Raw genomic sequence first — 14,085 nt, forward strand, 5'->3', positions numbered from 1 at the left:
CACTAAAAACTGACAGTAGATCCCACACTAACAACTTGCCACATCCCCTCAACAACAGTATGAATGATGACTTTATCACTAGCTCAACTTGTCTGAGATACACAGCATGCCATTTTTCTTGTTCACTCTGTTTTTTTCAGGCCTGAATCGCTCTGTTTCTGCTCCTTTTCAGCACTGCTAGATTCTTTTCCTCTGACAATTGAAAAATATTTCCTTTTCATATTTAAATTTCACTTTGATATGTTAACTTGCTGGGTAAACCAAAAACAATCACTGATTGATTAAAGCATTTCCTCTCTATGTCTGTTATTTCTTCAAATGTAGATATTAGGTGCTCACTGCCCTTTTACTACTCTACCTGAGCACTTGCATACCTCATTCACCCATTGACTTTTTTTTATGTGTTTAACCCTTTCACGCACAGTGGTCACTACAGTGGACAGCTATTCAAAGGATGTTTTCTTGTATTTGTGTCAGTGTTGATGGTATACTTGCACATAAACCACAACATTGGACACCGATGTGTCACTCCCTACACTGCCACCCACTGGTTGTTTAATGTTACTATAGATGTATGAGACCATGGTCCTCCATATTAAACAAATATGTAAGACTGCTTTCTTCCATTTGCGCAACATCTCTAAAATTAGAAATATCCTGTCTCTTAGTGACGCTGAAAAACTAGTTCATGCATTTATTACTTCCAGGCTGGACTACTGTAATTCATTATTATCGGGATGTCCTAAAAAACTCGCTGAAAAGTCTTCAGCTAATCCAAAATGCTGCAGCAAGAGTGCTGACAGGGACTAGAAAGAGAGAGCATATTTCTCCTGTTTTGGCTTCCCTTCATTGGCTTCCTGTTAAATCCAGAATTGAATTCAAAATCCTGCTCCTCACATACAAGGTCTTAAATAATCAGGCCCCATCTTATCTTAATGACCTTGTAGTACCATATTACCCTATTAGAGCACTTCACTCTCGCTCTGCAGGCCTACTTGTTGTTCCTAAAGTATTTAAAAGTAGAATGGGAGGGAGAACCTTCAGTTTTCAGGCCCCTCTTCTGTGGAACCAGCTTCCAGTTTGGAGACAGACACTATCTCTACTTTTAAGATTAGGCTTAAAACTTTCCTTTTTGCTAAAGCATATAGTTAGGGCTGGACCAGGTGACCCTGAATCCTCCCTTACTTATGCTGCAATAGACGTAGGCTGCCGGGGATTCCCATGATGCATTGAGTTTTTCCTTTCCAGTCACCTTTCTCACTCACTATGTGTTAATAGACTTCTCTGCATCGAATCATATCTGTTATTAATCTCTGTCTCTCTTTCACAGCATGTCTTTATCCTGTTTTCCTTCTCTCACCCCAACCGGTTGCCCCTTCCTGAGCCTGGTTCTGCCAGAGGTTTCTTCCTGTTAAAAGGGAGTTTTTCCTTCCACTGTTGCCAAAGTGCTTGCTCATAGGGGGTCATATGATTGTTGGGTTTTTCTCTGTATCTATTATTGTGCGATCTACTGTACAATATAAAGCACCTTGAGGCGACTTTTGTTGTGATTTGGCGCTATATAAATAAAATTGAATTGAATTGAATTGAATTGAATTGTCCTCCTGCTCACTAGCGATGGGATTTCCGGCTCTTTTTAGAGAACCGGCTCTTTTGGCTCGACTCACTAAAAAGAGCCGGCTCTTTTGGCTCCCAACCGGGTCTTCAGGTTGTTTTGTTGCTTTAATTAATTTATTATTAACAACAATATGAAATTATGCACAAAAGGAATTACTAATGTAAAAAAAAAAAACTGTGGTTTTATTTATATATGTTTATATATAAATATATACAGTGGCCCCTAGAGACAAAGCACGTACAAACTCCAAAACACATTTCTAGCGTTAACTGAACTTCCAAAACAGAGCTACCTTTATCACTTAAATTACACAATTGAAAGCATATGTGTATTGTTTGTGTATTTATACACAAGCACTCATATATATTCAAATAATTTTAAAAAAAAAAGTACATTTACCTGTTACTCCCACACACCAAATCCAGTCGTTGGTACTTCCTGGCTTGTGTAGCCACCAGGTAACAAAAGCTCTACACTGCCCCTAGCATCCTGGAGCACTGCTGTTGTGTTTTTTTACGTGTTTTGGAGTTTGGACGTGCTTCGGGGTTTGGACGTGTTTCGCGGTTTGTACGTGCTTTGTCTCTAGGGCCCACCGTAAATATACTTTTATTTATTCACTCCACATAAAATAAAATAAATAAATCATATCATACAAAAAACAACTATTTACATTTTAAACTTTTAACTATTTAAATTTTCAGCATTTTCCTTTTAAACAAATTTAAAGTGAAACAACACAAAACACTGCAAACCACAACACAATTAAATCTAAATTAAAATATGAAAACAAAAAGAAGATGCACATTCTTTGTCATATAGGTCTGCATGAATAAACTTTCTGAATCCTTTATCATCTGCAACTGAAAATAGTTGTGGATCATTACTATACCTTTCTAATGTGACGTTGTTGTCCCTGACTCTCTTTCTCTCTCTCTCCCTCTGTTCCTGTGCTACTGGAACAGAGCACAGGCTGGGCTTCTCTGCTTTGGCTGCTGCCCCCGCGACCCGGCCCCGGATAAGCGGAAGAAAATGGATGGGTGGATGGATGGATGGATGGATGGATAGATGTAGGACGTGTTTCATTGTAATTATTGTTTTTTAACCCTGTCATGCATGAATGATGAAAACCTCAATCAGGATTCTTTTCTTAAGTATTTTTATTAATCTTTTCATGCCTGAAGGTGAATAAAAATACTTAAGAAAAGTATCCTGGTTGTGGTTGTCATAATTCATGTATGAAAGGGTTAACAGCTTCCTATCTAACATTCACACACAAGTATGAATGAGCAACTTGGGGTTTGTGTGTTCTCCAAGGATATTTGGCATGCAGACTGGAGCGGTCAGGAATCAGACCAAAACCTTCCAATTAGTAGATGTCCTGCTCTATCTCCTGAGCTACAGCCACCGCTTTAATGCTCTCTAGTTTGATACTTGTTCATTTCAGCATATCTAAGACAATTATTAACCACTACATAATACGTGTCCATGAAACTTACAATCACTACATAGAATTCAATATGTCACCCACAATTAAACTGAATATAATGGACTGGTATTTATATAGCACTTATTCTATTCTTGCAGACCACTCAAAGCACTTTGGAGTAACATACATATTTAACGATTCATTCATTTATTGCATTGTTCTGTTCACGTATTCTTCCTCACCTCCACAGCCAGTGTAGAATCGCAGATCACCATAAGATCATTAAATAGATATTAAAAAGAGTTAGTCATTAGTCAAGAGTTAGTCAGTTAGCCAGTTTATAAGATTTATAAGTGTACTAAAAGGGGCAGATAATATATCTTTTACCTTTGATGGTCTTGTTGAGCCCATGCTTGAGTGTCCAGAATTTTGGCTGATGGATGTGTGTACTGGTGGATAAAGACGCAAAATCAGTTGTGACCACATGGTGGCAGGACAACCACAGTCATGGGTCATCATTCAGAGTCAGAACCTGTCATTTATGAGGCAGATATAGTGATTACAGTTGTTTCACTGACATATAGAACTTGTAGCACTTTGTTTTTAGGTGGCACTAAGAAGTATACTTTTTTCCTAAAATATAATGTCGTGTTACAGTGGATGAGAGTGTTTCATTTGTGCACCACTCTGAACATCAGTGCAAAGCAGTCAGTAGTACTTTGTAATTTTGTGAAAAAGTGAAAGAAAATAACAGTTGGGAAAAAAAAAAAACGTTATGTTCTTAAAATACCATCCTCCATGCAGTGCACTGAGTATGTTTGCCTCGGAGCTGCCTGGTTACTCTTTCACAAAGGACTACGCACATGTAAGCAGGTTTTATAGGCCAACGTAGAATACTGTATGCATGAACTGTACTTGTTGTTTTCAGCACTAGTCCCAAGATAGAGCACTCTTCATCAGAAGCAGCAATGTAGCCTGAAGCATATCTGAATAGAAATTCTTATTTCATAGCATGCTTTGCACATTCTTGTATCCCTAACAATCAAAATAAAAAGTGGCTTGGAGCAAATTAATTATACAGAGGGGCATCTTCATAAAATTCAAGGTCCTAACTGTGCAAATATCCCAAGTTCAGTATCTGCATGAAATATCTCCAGACAACAAGGATAGAGATTTAGACTTTCAAATATCGTGTTGATTGTTATTGCAATGCTTCAAATGTGAATCTGCAACATTTTAAATTACTTAATTATTCATTATTTGAAGAGCACTATCACATTCGATATGTACAACCCCAATTTCAAAAGAGTTGGGATGCTATGTAAAATGTAAATAAAAACATAATGCAATGATTTGCAAATCTCATAAACTCATATTTGATTCATAATGGAAAAAACACACCATATACCATTTTAAGAAGAAAATTAGATCATTTTGAATTTGATGGCCACAACACAGCTGGGGGAAAAAGTCAGTCATGTTTACTTTTATGTAGCATCCCCTATTCTTGTAAACATCTGGGAACTGAGGAGTCTAGTTGCTGGGCTTTTGGGGGTGAGGAATGTTGTTCCCTTCTTGTTGGATTCCAGCTGCTCAACAGTCCTGGGTATGCTTTGCCATATTTTTGATTCATTATGTACCAAGTGTTTTTATTTGGTGAAGGGTCTGACTGCAGTTGGGCCAGTTCAGCCATGCTGTTATGATAGATGCAGTATGTGGTTTAGCATTGTTTTTGCTGAAATATGAGTCTAAAGGACACAGTAAACTTTTTTCAAAACATAATTTAAAATTTCAATCCAGCTGACCACAAACCAGTTTTCCATATTGCCTCAGTTAATTTCCAATGACCTTTGGCCCAGAAATGATGGTACCATTTCTGGATCTTGTTCACACACAACCTCCTCTTTGCATGATAAAGCTTTAACCTTTATTTGTGGATGGCACAAGGGAACTGTGTTCACAGACATTAACTTCTGGAAGTGCTCCTGAGCCTATGCAGTGATTGCCATGACAGACTCATGCCTGTTTGTAATGCTGTGTATCACAGGGATCCAATATTGATTTTATTTCCTTATGCACAGAGATTTTTGAAGAATCCCAGAATAGTTTTTTTCATTGAAGAACATTATTCTATAGCCAGACTCAACATTATAGAATAATATTCAAAGGGTGACTGGACTCCGGTGTAGGTATAGAATGAGGACCTCGGTCAGTCAGGATGTGCTCATAGTAAGGCCACTACTCCTGCACAGTGAAAGGAGCAACTGGAGGTGGTTCAGCTACCAGGAAGATGCCCCAGGACAGAAGAAAGGGAGCTGGAGAGATTATGTCTGTCAGCTAAATTGGGAATGCTTCAGTGTCCACCTGGATCAGCTGGAGGAGGTGGCTAGTGTAAGGGACTCTTGATCTGAACCTGGATCAACGGCAGAAAAATTCTGTACATAATATGTTACATGTACAGTTTTTTAGATGCAGCATTTTGTAGGTTGGAGAACTTCTGCCCATTTTGACTTCTGAGAAGCTCTGCCTCTCTAAGATGCTCTTTTGATGTTAATGACCTGTTGCCAGTCAACCTAGTTAGCAGCAATGTCCTTTCGGCTGTTTCTTTTTAGAATCACTTACTTTTCCAGACTTTTGCTGCCCCATCCAAACTTTTTTAAGACATGATGCTACCATCAAATTCAAAATGAGCTAATATTTTTCATGAAATTTTTGTTTACATTTTTTTTCTGTGCATAACAATGAGTTTGAAATTTGCAAACTACTGCATTCTACTTTTACTTACATTTTACTCAGTGTCTCCAACTTATTTTGGAATTAAAATCTTTTTCTGGTGTCTGGTTTTACAAAGTTTGGCCACAATATTTTAGTGATATTTTTTGATGCATTATTGAAAAGAGCTGAAGTGGACTCAACATTAGTGGTAATATTACTGAAATTCTTACTAAGGACTCCAAAGAAATATGCAAACGTATAAGGCATGTTGAATTTATTTCCCCTGCACCCACACATGAAAATGCAAACAAATAAACACAAAGATAATATTACAATACAAACATAGGATACTGTATTCCCACACTTTTAATGTGAAACAGACACTCAGAATTACAGACGCAGTGCAAAAGGGCAAGTTTTCCCAAGAGCAAAGTCTGAAACATTTCCTCTAATTGATTTTGAATAAGGTTATTGTTCTGTGAGAAACATTGCAACACTGCTACTGCATAACAACAGCTTGTTTTGCAGAAGACACAGCCAAGAGGCTTAACTTTGTGAGGTACACTAAGAGACAAACGTGCCTGATTCGATGGACAAAGTATTGTTTTTATACCTTTCTTTTTTTTCCTGACAGCTACAGAGACTATATTATTATAGAGAAGCAGAGGAAGAAGGTAAAGGAAGCGTCCAGTCAGACATGCACAACATGCAGCTGCTGTGTGCATGCAGGACAATTATACTTATCATATCATTAATACAGAAAACATTGTCTTATTATTGAAGTGCTACATTTTTTAACCTTCGAAAGGCATTTTTTTAGAATAAAGTTGAACAGATTTTTTTTCCTATACAAGAGCCTCCGATGCAAAATTAAAATTCAACATGAAAACCAGAGAGACAAAGAAAAAAACCCAACAACAACAATAAAATCAGTATTCACAGCATAACAATTCCAAGTATTTCTTCTTCAATCGTACAATATGTGTAAAGTCACTATATACAAAAAATAATATAAATACAGCATCTGAAATAAATAGCATGGTAAATAATGATCACCCTTTCAATCAAGCAAAGCTACATCTCAGGGAGTGCACTGTGTACTGTCCCAGTTTAGACTGTAGTCGCCCCAGTTACACATAGAGGCCTGATGACACCCACTAGCCCAGCTGACAGTCAATAAATGCCAAAAAAACAAAAAACAAATTGCACACACATGCTGCAAAGCTTTGTGTTAGCAGAGGTTATAACAATATTTAAACAGTAGAGGGAGATATATGCTCATTGGATGCTGCAATGGCTTTACTACATTACACTGACATGCTACTGTTTAGTCAACATGATCTTTAAAAAAAGGAAATGAATGAGTAAAATTACAGTCTTTATTTTAAATAAAATTTTAATATTTTAAATTTGAATTTATATAAAACTTTGTGCTTGCAAATTTTCAATTTGGGAATGTGGGAGATTGACCTACACTAGTGGAAGGCACTGAATAAATGTTTTAATTTTAATCATTCATATGTTCTTTAAAAAAAAGTCAACCAAATTAAGCAATCACAAATAAATATAGAATTAATTGCTTAACAAGGGAAAAATCTAAATTCATTAAAATATATCACATTTTGTGTTTCGTTTTTGTCTTTCTGCATTCTATGTGAAGGTTTAAAGGCTTTTGATGCATTCAGCCCACTGAGGATGCATAATGGCTTAAGAAGTCACCCTGGCAAAAGCGGTGCATGCTAAGCAGAGGATCAGGGGTCAGAATGAAGGCAATTTAGACAGTTACATCCTAAGCTTAATTCATGCAAGTTTTATGCAGTGACCTTCATGACAGAAAGCATTTTAGGGGTCTTGCTCCACAGGACATGGCACGGAAAATGCACAGGCAAAAGAACACAGACAATAGTACAGAGACGTAAGCTCAAACACCTCTCTGTCACACTATCTGTATATGCTACATCTCTGTTACATCCATTTACTCCTCTCTCTCACCCTGTCCTGGACTCTCAGGCTGCCTCAGGAAGTGTGATGCCATGTGCACCAGACAATGACATGCAATTTCCTTAAAACCTTCATACAATGCAACCTCCCTTTCCCCTCGAAGACGAGCTGTCTTACAACCTTACAGATGCATTTCTCATTCTTATATTCCCCTTTCTCTTGTAAAGCTCTCAAACATGTTCAACTGACCGCATGCATCGATATCTGTCTCCTTAGACCAAATCTCATTCTATTTCCAAGTTGCTCTGAAAATTCTTCTTCCAACTTTCTCTTGATTGATGAGATCACGTGGGCGTTTTGCCCTTTTGGGGGTCCAGGTTCAGCAGGCTCCCACAGGCCACAAACAGCTCTAACTCAGGCGGGAAGCCTGGGCTCTATCTTCAGGGAGAGATCGTAAAGTGTATCCTCATCCATGATCAGAGTCTTATCCAGAAGGTATTGGGTCACCTGGTTATAATCAAATATGGATGACAGGCATGATGATTAAAATATATTTACGGCTACAGCTTCAATTATTTATTTTCAATTAAAGATTGATGTGATTTTGACTATAAGATGATCTCACAGGAAATACACCAATAGGATTTTGCAAATAAGCTATTCATTAAAGTAATCTGTTTTCTGGTTGCTCCAACTAATACCTGTTTGAAAGATGAGCATGTTAGAGCAAAAACAGAAGACTGGGTAATTTGGGATGGCTTCTGTTGTTCCATGCATTTAAAAAAAAAAGAAAAAAAAAAAGACTACCCATATATCAAAGGGATTTTCAGTAATCCTCTCAGAACAAGAGCCAAGACCAGCGCATCGAAGAATAATCTGTGCAGTCAAACCAAGCAAAACTAATTCCTTAAAACCACTCTCAAACCTCACTTCTTCAGACTAGTTTTTTTTTTATTATTATTTTAGAAGCTTTTTGACAGTTTAAATGTTATCCTGCCCTTTGATTACATTGTTTAAGTAATAATAATTGCATGTCGTCTAAATGAAATAATGCCTTGTGATGTTTTTGATCTTTAGATAAAGAAAGGTAGTACAGATAAAAATAAAAAATAAAAGTACCTTGGGCTGATGCTCTATTCTGTACGGCGTCTGCTGGAACTGTCGGATCTCTCTGATGATGTGAGATATCTGAATAAAATATGGAATTTATCTTAATACTGACTTAACAGCGTGCACCTCAAGATGATCTGCTTCCAGTGCATTTATTTACACATGCTTACCATCCTCATTTTGGAGAAGTTAACAAGACCCTCCTCTGTAAAATTTGGTGTTCCCTCTTCTATAAAGGCCAAGTCTGTTAGATACATTCCCAAATATGGCACACAAGGAGGGTTGCAACTGGAATGAGAGAGTTAAAGAATAGCATACAAATCAAGTTGCTTCCAAGTCCATAAAAACTAATTTTTTGATACGTCCGTCCATCTATTCTCTCCTGCTTATCCCTATCAGGGTTGCCGGAGTGTATCCCAGCTATCATACAGCAAGAGGCAGGATACACCCTGGACAGGTCGCCAGTGTGATGCAGGGCTAACACAGAGAGACGGGCAACCATTCCCTCCCACATTCACACCTATGGGAAATTTGAAATCACCACATAATCTAACCCACTAATGAATAAAGCTGAAGCCACTGAAAGGCCTCGGCCAGATGACGGATTCAAACCCAGGGCCTTCTTGCTGTGAGCCAACAGTGCTAACCACTGCACCATTGTGCTGCGCTTTTTCTTACATATGATGGTATTTTAAAAACAAATGCAAAGTCTCACTTTTTCAGCGTCTCCCTCAGATTTTTAAATCGTCCTTCTGAGGACACAATCTTCTGCAGTTTGTCCATCAGGGCTTTAGTCTGGAAAAGATCACAAACAGGCATTTATAATGATCTAAAATGGCAAGATTTGAAACTTTCTCCAGCCACGAATAGCATTGCAGGCAGCCTGTCTGCTGAATGTTATCAGGATTAAGTAAAGAGCAGACAATAAACCTTACCGCTATTAGCATTAAGTGCGATTAAGCACTCGTCTCTTCTCTGAAACCCTCTAATGGTACAGTATCAGTGCCAATGAAAGAATTCCCATTTGTAAACATTTTGGACAAAAGATGTTTTTTTTCTAGTGCTTCACGATGAGATTAAGTGTTTATACACTTTAGATCTTTAAACAAGTATTTCAGGTTTTGCATATAGAGAGGGTTGTTCAGGATTTACCCCACCTGTTTGCTGACTTTAGCCCAGGTCTTCTTCAAACGGTAGATAGCACTTCGATTGAGTGCGGATGTGATTTCCAATACTCCGTTGTAGTTGTTCAGACAGCGACATATGTCTGCCACAGCAACCCACTTCTCAATGGAGTTGGCCCTTGAGCCCACATCAGTATGGGTCATAATCTGCGATGCCACCAGGTTACTCATCTTCAAAAGAAAAAGAAAAGAGTAGTATGGTATTAATGGAGAGCTATAGGTACTGAATCTTTACAGAAGAGTCTGGAAAGAAATGGTGCTTAAACACATTGGAAGAAGTTACATCATTGAAGTGCTGACTCGTTTTCATGATGTAAGGTGTCCTTTCTGTCTTATCGACCTTCATCCATCCCTGGCCCAGGAACTCTCTTCGAGAGGGAAGACAGAGATATACCCAAATGAGATCACACACACACACTCAAGTATAGCAGAGTATACGTTTCATTTTCTAATGCCTCTGAAGTCAGATGGTAAGCAAGTGCAAATCTATTCTCTGATGTTTGGAGTTGTAAAGTTGAAATAAAATACCATTAGTTTTCATTTATGTCCTTCTAAAAGCATGCCCAGTGCCCATAAAGGGGATTTATGTCTATTTGACCTGATGCAGATCACATATGAGAGGACTGACTGGGTTTCATGAGAGGACTGACTCATAAGGGATGCTCCTGAAGACGATGTGATCCAGCAGAGTGATCTGTTCAGCCAGCTCCATCGCTGAGAGAGATTCAAAACACTCTGCCTTCGGGCAGTCCGCCTACACACACACACACATTCAGAGACAAAGACATAAAAAACAAATGACCCCAAACAGAAGTGAGACAGTGAGATATAAATATCTAATAAAGAGACAGGCTGTGATAAATATGGTTTATGACATTTGACAGTTCCCTGGGTAGCATCACTGTCAGCACAGAGTCTATTTACCCCTTCTGCCCAGAGCTTAGAACACTGTGAATGACAGACGCTTTTCACAATTTACAAACCCAATACGTCTATTTGTTTGTGATTAACCGATCCAATCTAGGAAATTGCCAGTGCTTGTGATTTTTTTTTGTCATCATGTGCAACAGGTGGTGATAACTGTGAAAGTATTTTGCAGAAATTTGTAATACTTTGTAACTACATGAACAAAGCCATACAATTAGGTATTGCAAAACAAGACGTTTAAGCTATGTAGAAAATTACTTTTTCTCTTTTTATACTGGAGATAGAGTAGATAGATTAAAGCTTGCTAAATAAACTCCTCCCTTATTGGGTTGCCAGAGCAAGTAGCTCCACATCCAGCATCCACATCACAACCCCAAAATGACTGGTGTCTCCTCCTGGTCTTGAATAAGGACCTTTTGCATCTTAGGCAAATTTAAAACTCGCTATATTATAGAGTCACTACTAAAAGCTAACTGAATAAAATACCTTGAGATTTCAAAATAATCCTTTTTTTTTAATCTTATAGTGGGCATTCGTCAAGATGCCCACTGTTGATCCACTGCCTAAAACAATCTGATTTAGCTTTCTTCACCCTCCCCTTAAATCACCTTTCTTCTGAATGCAATGAGAAAGTTTGAACAGCATGTGGGTAGTGCTGTGCCTACAGCCAGAGCTGTTTGCCTGGGATAAACATATCGATGACATCTCCGCTCCTCACTTTGATATCGATCCAAGTACAGATACTGAGGGTTTAAGGCAGCTGAATTTTGAAATTTGGCTTAAAGGAATTGTTAATATCAGTACCCAGGATGAAAAAGTTTGTATATATGACAGAAAGTTTTCTCACCATCTGTAAGATGTCTTCTATTCTCAGTTGGGCATCTTCCTGATCATCTTGAGAAAGCGCACTATCAGACAGAATAGAGGAGAACAGTAAAAGTATTAGAACAAGAGAGTGTTAAAAATAAAAAACAACACTATTTGATGACATATTTTTGTCATTCAAAGGTGCCAAAGTGCTTCGCGTACAAGCTGCTTGTTTGTACGAGAGCATGTTTTTGTGTGTATTTGAGTTTCAGCTGTACTTTAGTATGTTCGCAGTAGCTTTCCTCTCCTGAGGCAGAAGGTCTGGATCTCTAAGCACCTCCTCCAGGAGACAGATCACTGACATCTTAAGGTCTCCATTCATCTCAAAGTCCTAAGCACAAACAAATACATGTTTACATTAGACAGACTTTGGTAGTAATGGTAACAGTAACACAAGCCTGATTTTGATTCAAATTAAAATCTTAACCAGTGAAGTGAAGATTAATAAAAAGTAAACAAACAAACAACACAACTGAATTAAATGGAAAGTCTAAGTGGGAAAAATGTCCTCTATCATGGTATATTTCATTTTAGTTGGTGATATAATACAGAGTACTTTTCTGTTATTAGTAATATACAAAGCAGTTCGTCACATCCTCCATCAGAATAGCTCTGATCCATTTGGGCATGTCATTGGGACCTCTGTCCTGTGGCACCAAGATACTTTTGTTCTGGTTCTTGTGGTTTTAGGCTCTTTGGATTGGTCTAGTTTCGGTGCATCCTTCAGATGCTTGACCAGACTGGGATGAGAAGAATTTATAGGCTGGATCTTTAGGCTCTTTATTGTGTTTCTTGTGGAGGATTTAGGTCAGTTTGGTAAACTCATTTGTTTTACTCAGAACCTACATGTTTCACCCATGTAACTATTTAACCCATTTATAGCCAATTATATTTCATTATTCGAAATACTGCTGCTTTTTTGATACCTGGTTTTTAGCACTAGATACATTTGCTTTTTTACTCAGATTTTTAATTTAGATCTTTTTAACCAACCTATTTTGCAGAAGTATTCCCAGGGGCATAAGTACCCATAGTTAAGAACTTGCATAATAAGAGAATTGCATTTCATGAAGTATGTTGTTCAGCTGATGTGTAAGGTACTTTAAAATACCAAAGAAACAACTACCACTGCACAGCTGATTAAATAGCTGATTATTAGTCTCAGTAGATATATTGTTAACCAACTGAGGAATATTATTCACACATTATAAATTCACATACTATCTGGACTACAGGTGATTCTACTCTTGTAATTAATATCACCTCAAGTCTCCACACAATAAAAGCATCACATGATCAATCATCAGTCACTGCAGCATGATACTTCTTCCAAATTCCCGTTCCTCTTTCATTTCTTACAGTCTTTTCACTTTCCTCTCCTCCAATTTTCTGCTTTACTCCTACCTCAATTTAACTCCTGTTTAAAGGTCAGTTTTAACAAGCTCTTTCTGTTCTCTGGCCTCTAAAAAATAAGTGGGTGTCTGTATGTGTGTATGTCATTGTGCGGGCCTGTGTGTTAATAAGCTGACTAAAGCTGGACTGTCATCACAGCATTTTGTTTTATCGAAGAAAAATACATAAAACATATCGATGCAGTTAGAGTGTAAAGATCTCTGCACGGAGGCAGGCAATTACCTTGATGTTCAATTCATTAGAGGCCGGCTGTTTAGCACAAGAGTAGGCAGGCTGAGCCAGCTGACCAGTTAAAACAATATTTGGTGTGTGTTTGTGCACAGTTTGCTGTTTACGCCATCAACTGGGAGCAGTGGAGCAGAGCGAGAACGCATCAATCACCTGTTTTAATGAGACCGCAGACTTGATCACCCCAGCAAAACACTGGACCCACACACACACCCACACACACAACATACACAGAGAGTGGTGGGTACAGACAGACCTGTGAATGTTTGGAGACCCAGTGGCGCAGAACATTGAGAACTCTATTAGTTGCAGCTCGGCGAATGATGAACTCTTTATCACAGGTTCTTTCAGAGTTAGTAAACACTGGATGGAAAATCAAAAACAAACAAAAAGCAGGCATTTCAAAGTTTTGAATATTAAAGCATCACATGAGCTATTTTTTAAAGGTTCATGATTATGGAAACTGAGTTATGGATTATCCACTGACCCTGTCCCCCAAGAGATGTTACTGCTTTAACAATATTAAACCTATATATAACTAAAAAAAAGAAACAAAATTAACCATATAACATTTTTATTTTATGGGGTTATTATATTTCTGGTTTTTACATTTGAGTTATTATTCACTTTTACATTGTTTTTTCTTTATATTTCCT

At 37.9% G+C, this 14,085-nt stretch overlaps 1 protein-coding gene across 3 annotated transcripts in view; it reads right to left on the bottom strand.

Annotated features, from left to right (window-relative positions):
* Positions 1–6,016: 6,016 nt before the first annotated feature.
* LOC102795854 (ras-specific guanine nucleotide-releasing factor 2) overlaps positions 6,017–14,085 on the bottom strand; it is a 41,207-nt gene continuing 33,138 nt past the window's right edge. For all 3 annotated transcript variants that reach the window (XM_087849233.1, XM_087849232.1, XM_087849234.1), the window contains 10 exons: positions 13,686–13,792; positions 12,007–12,119; positions 11,769–11,829; positions 10,645–10,748; positions 10,278–10,362; positions 9,968–10,165; positions 9,526–9,605; positions 8,981–9,098; positions 8,820–8,888; positions 6,017–8,207 (listed from right to left, as the gene is read on the bottom strand). In XM_087849233.1, the coding sequence (XP_087705359.1) occupies positions 8,115–8,207; positions 8,820–8,888; positions 8,981–9,098; positions 9,526–9,605; positions 9,968–10,165; positions 10,278–10,362; positions 10,645–10,748; positions 11,769–11,829; positions 12,007–12,119; positions 13,686–13,792 (1,028 nt within the window). In that variant the 3' untranslated portion in view covers positions 6,017–8,114. The remainder of the gene's footprint in view (positions 8,208–8,819; positions 8,889–8,980; positions 9,099–9,525; positions 9,606–9,967; positions 10,166–10,277; positions 10,363–10,644; positions 10,749–11,768; positions 11,830–12,006; positions 12,120–13,685; positions 13,793–14,085) is intronic.

This window comes from Neolamprologus brichardi, chromosome 12, assembly GCF_056152115.1.
Source record: "Neolamprologus brichardi isolate AB-2024 chromosome 12, ASM5615211v1, whole genome shotgun sequence".
NCBI lineage: Eukaryota > Metazoa > Chordata > Actinopteri > Cichliformes > Cichlidae > Neolamprologus > Neolamprologus brichardi.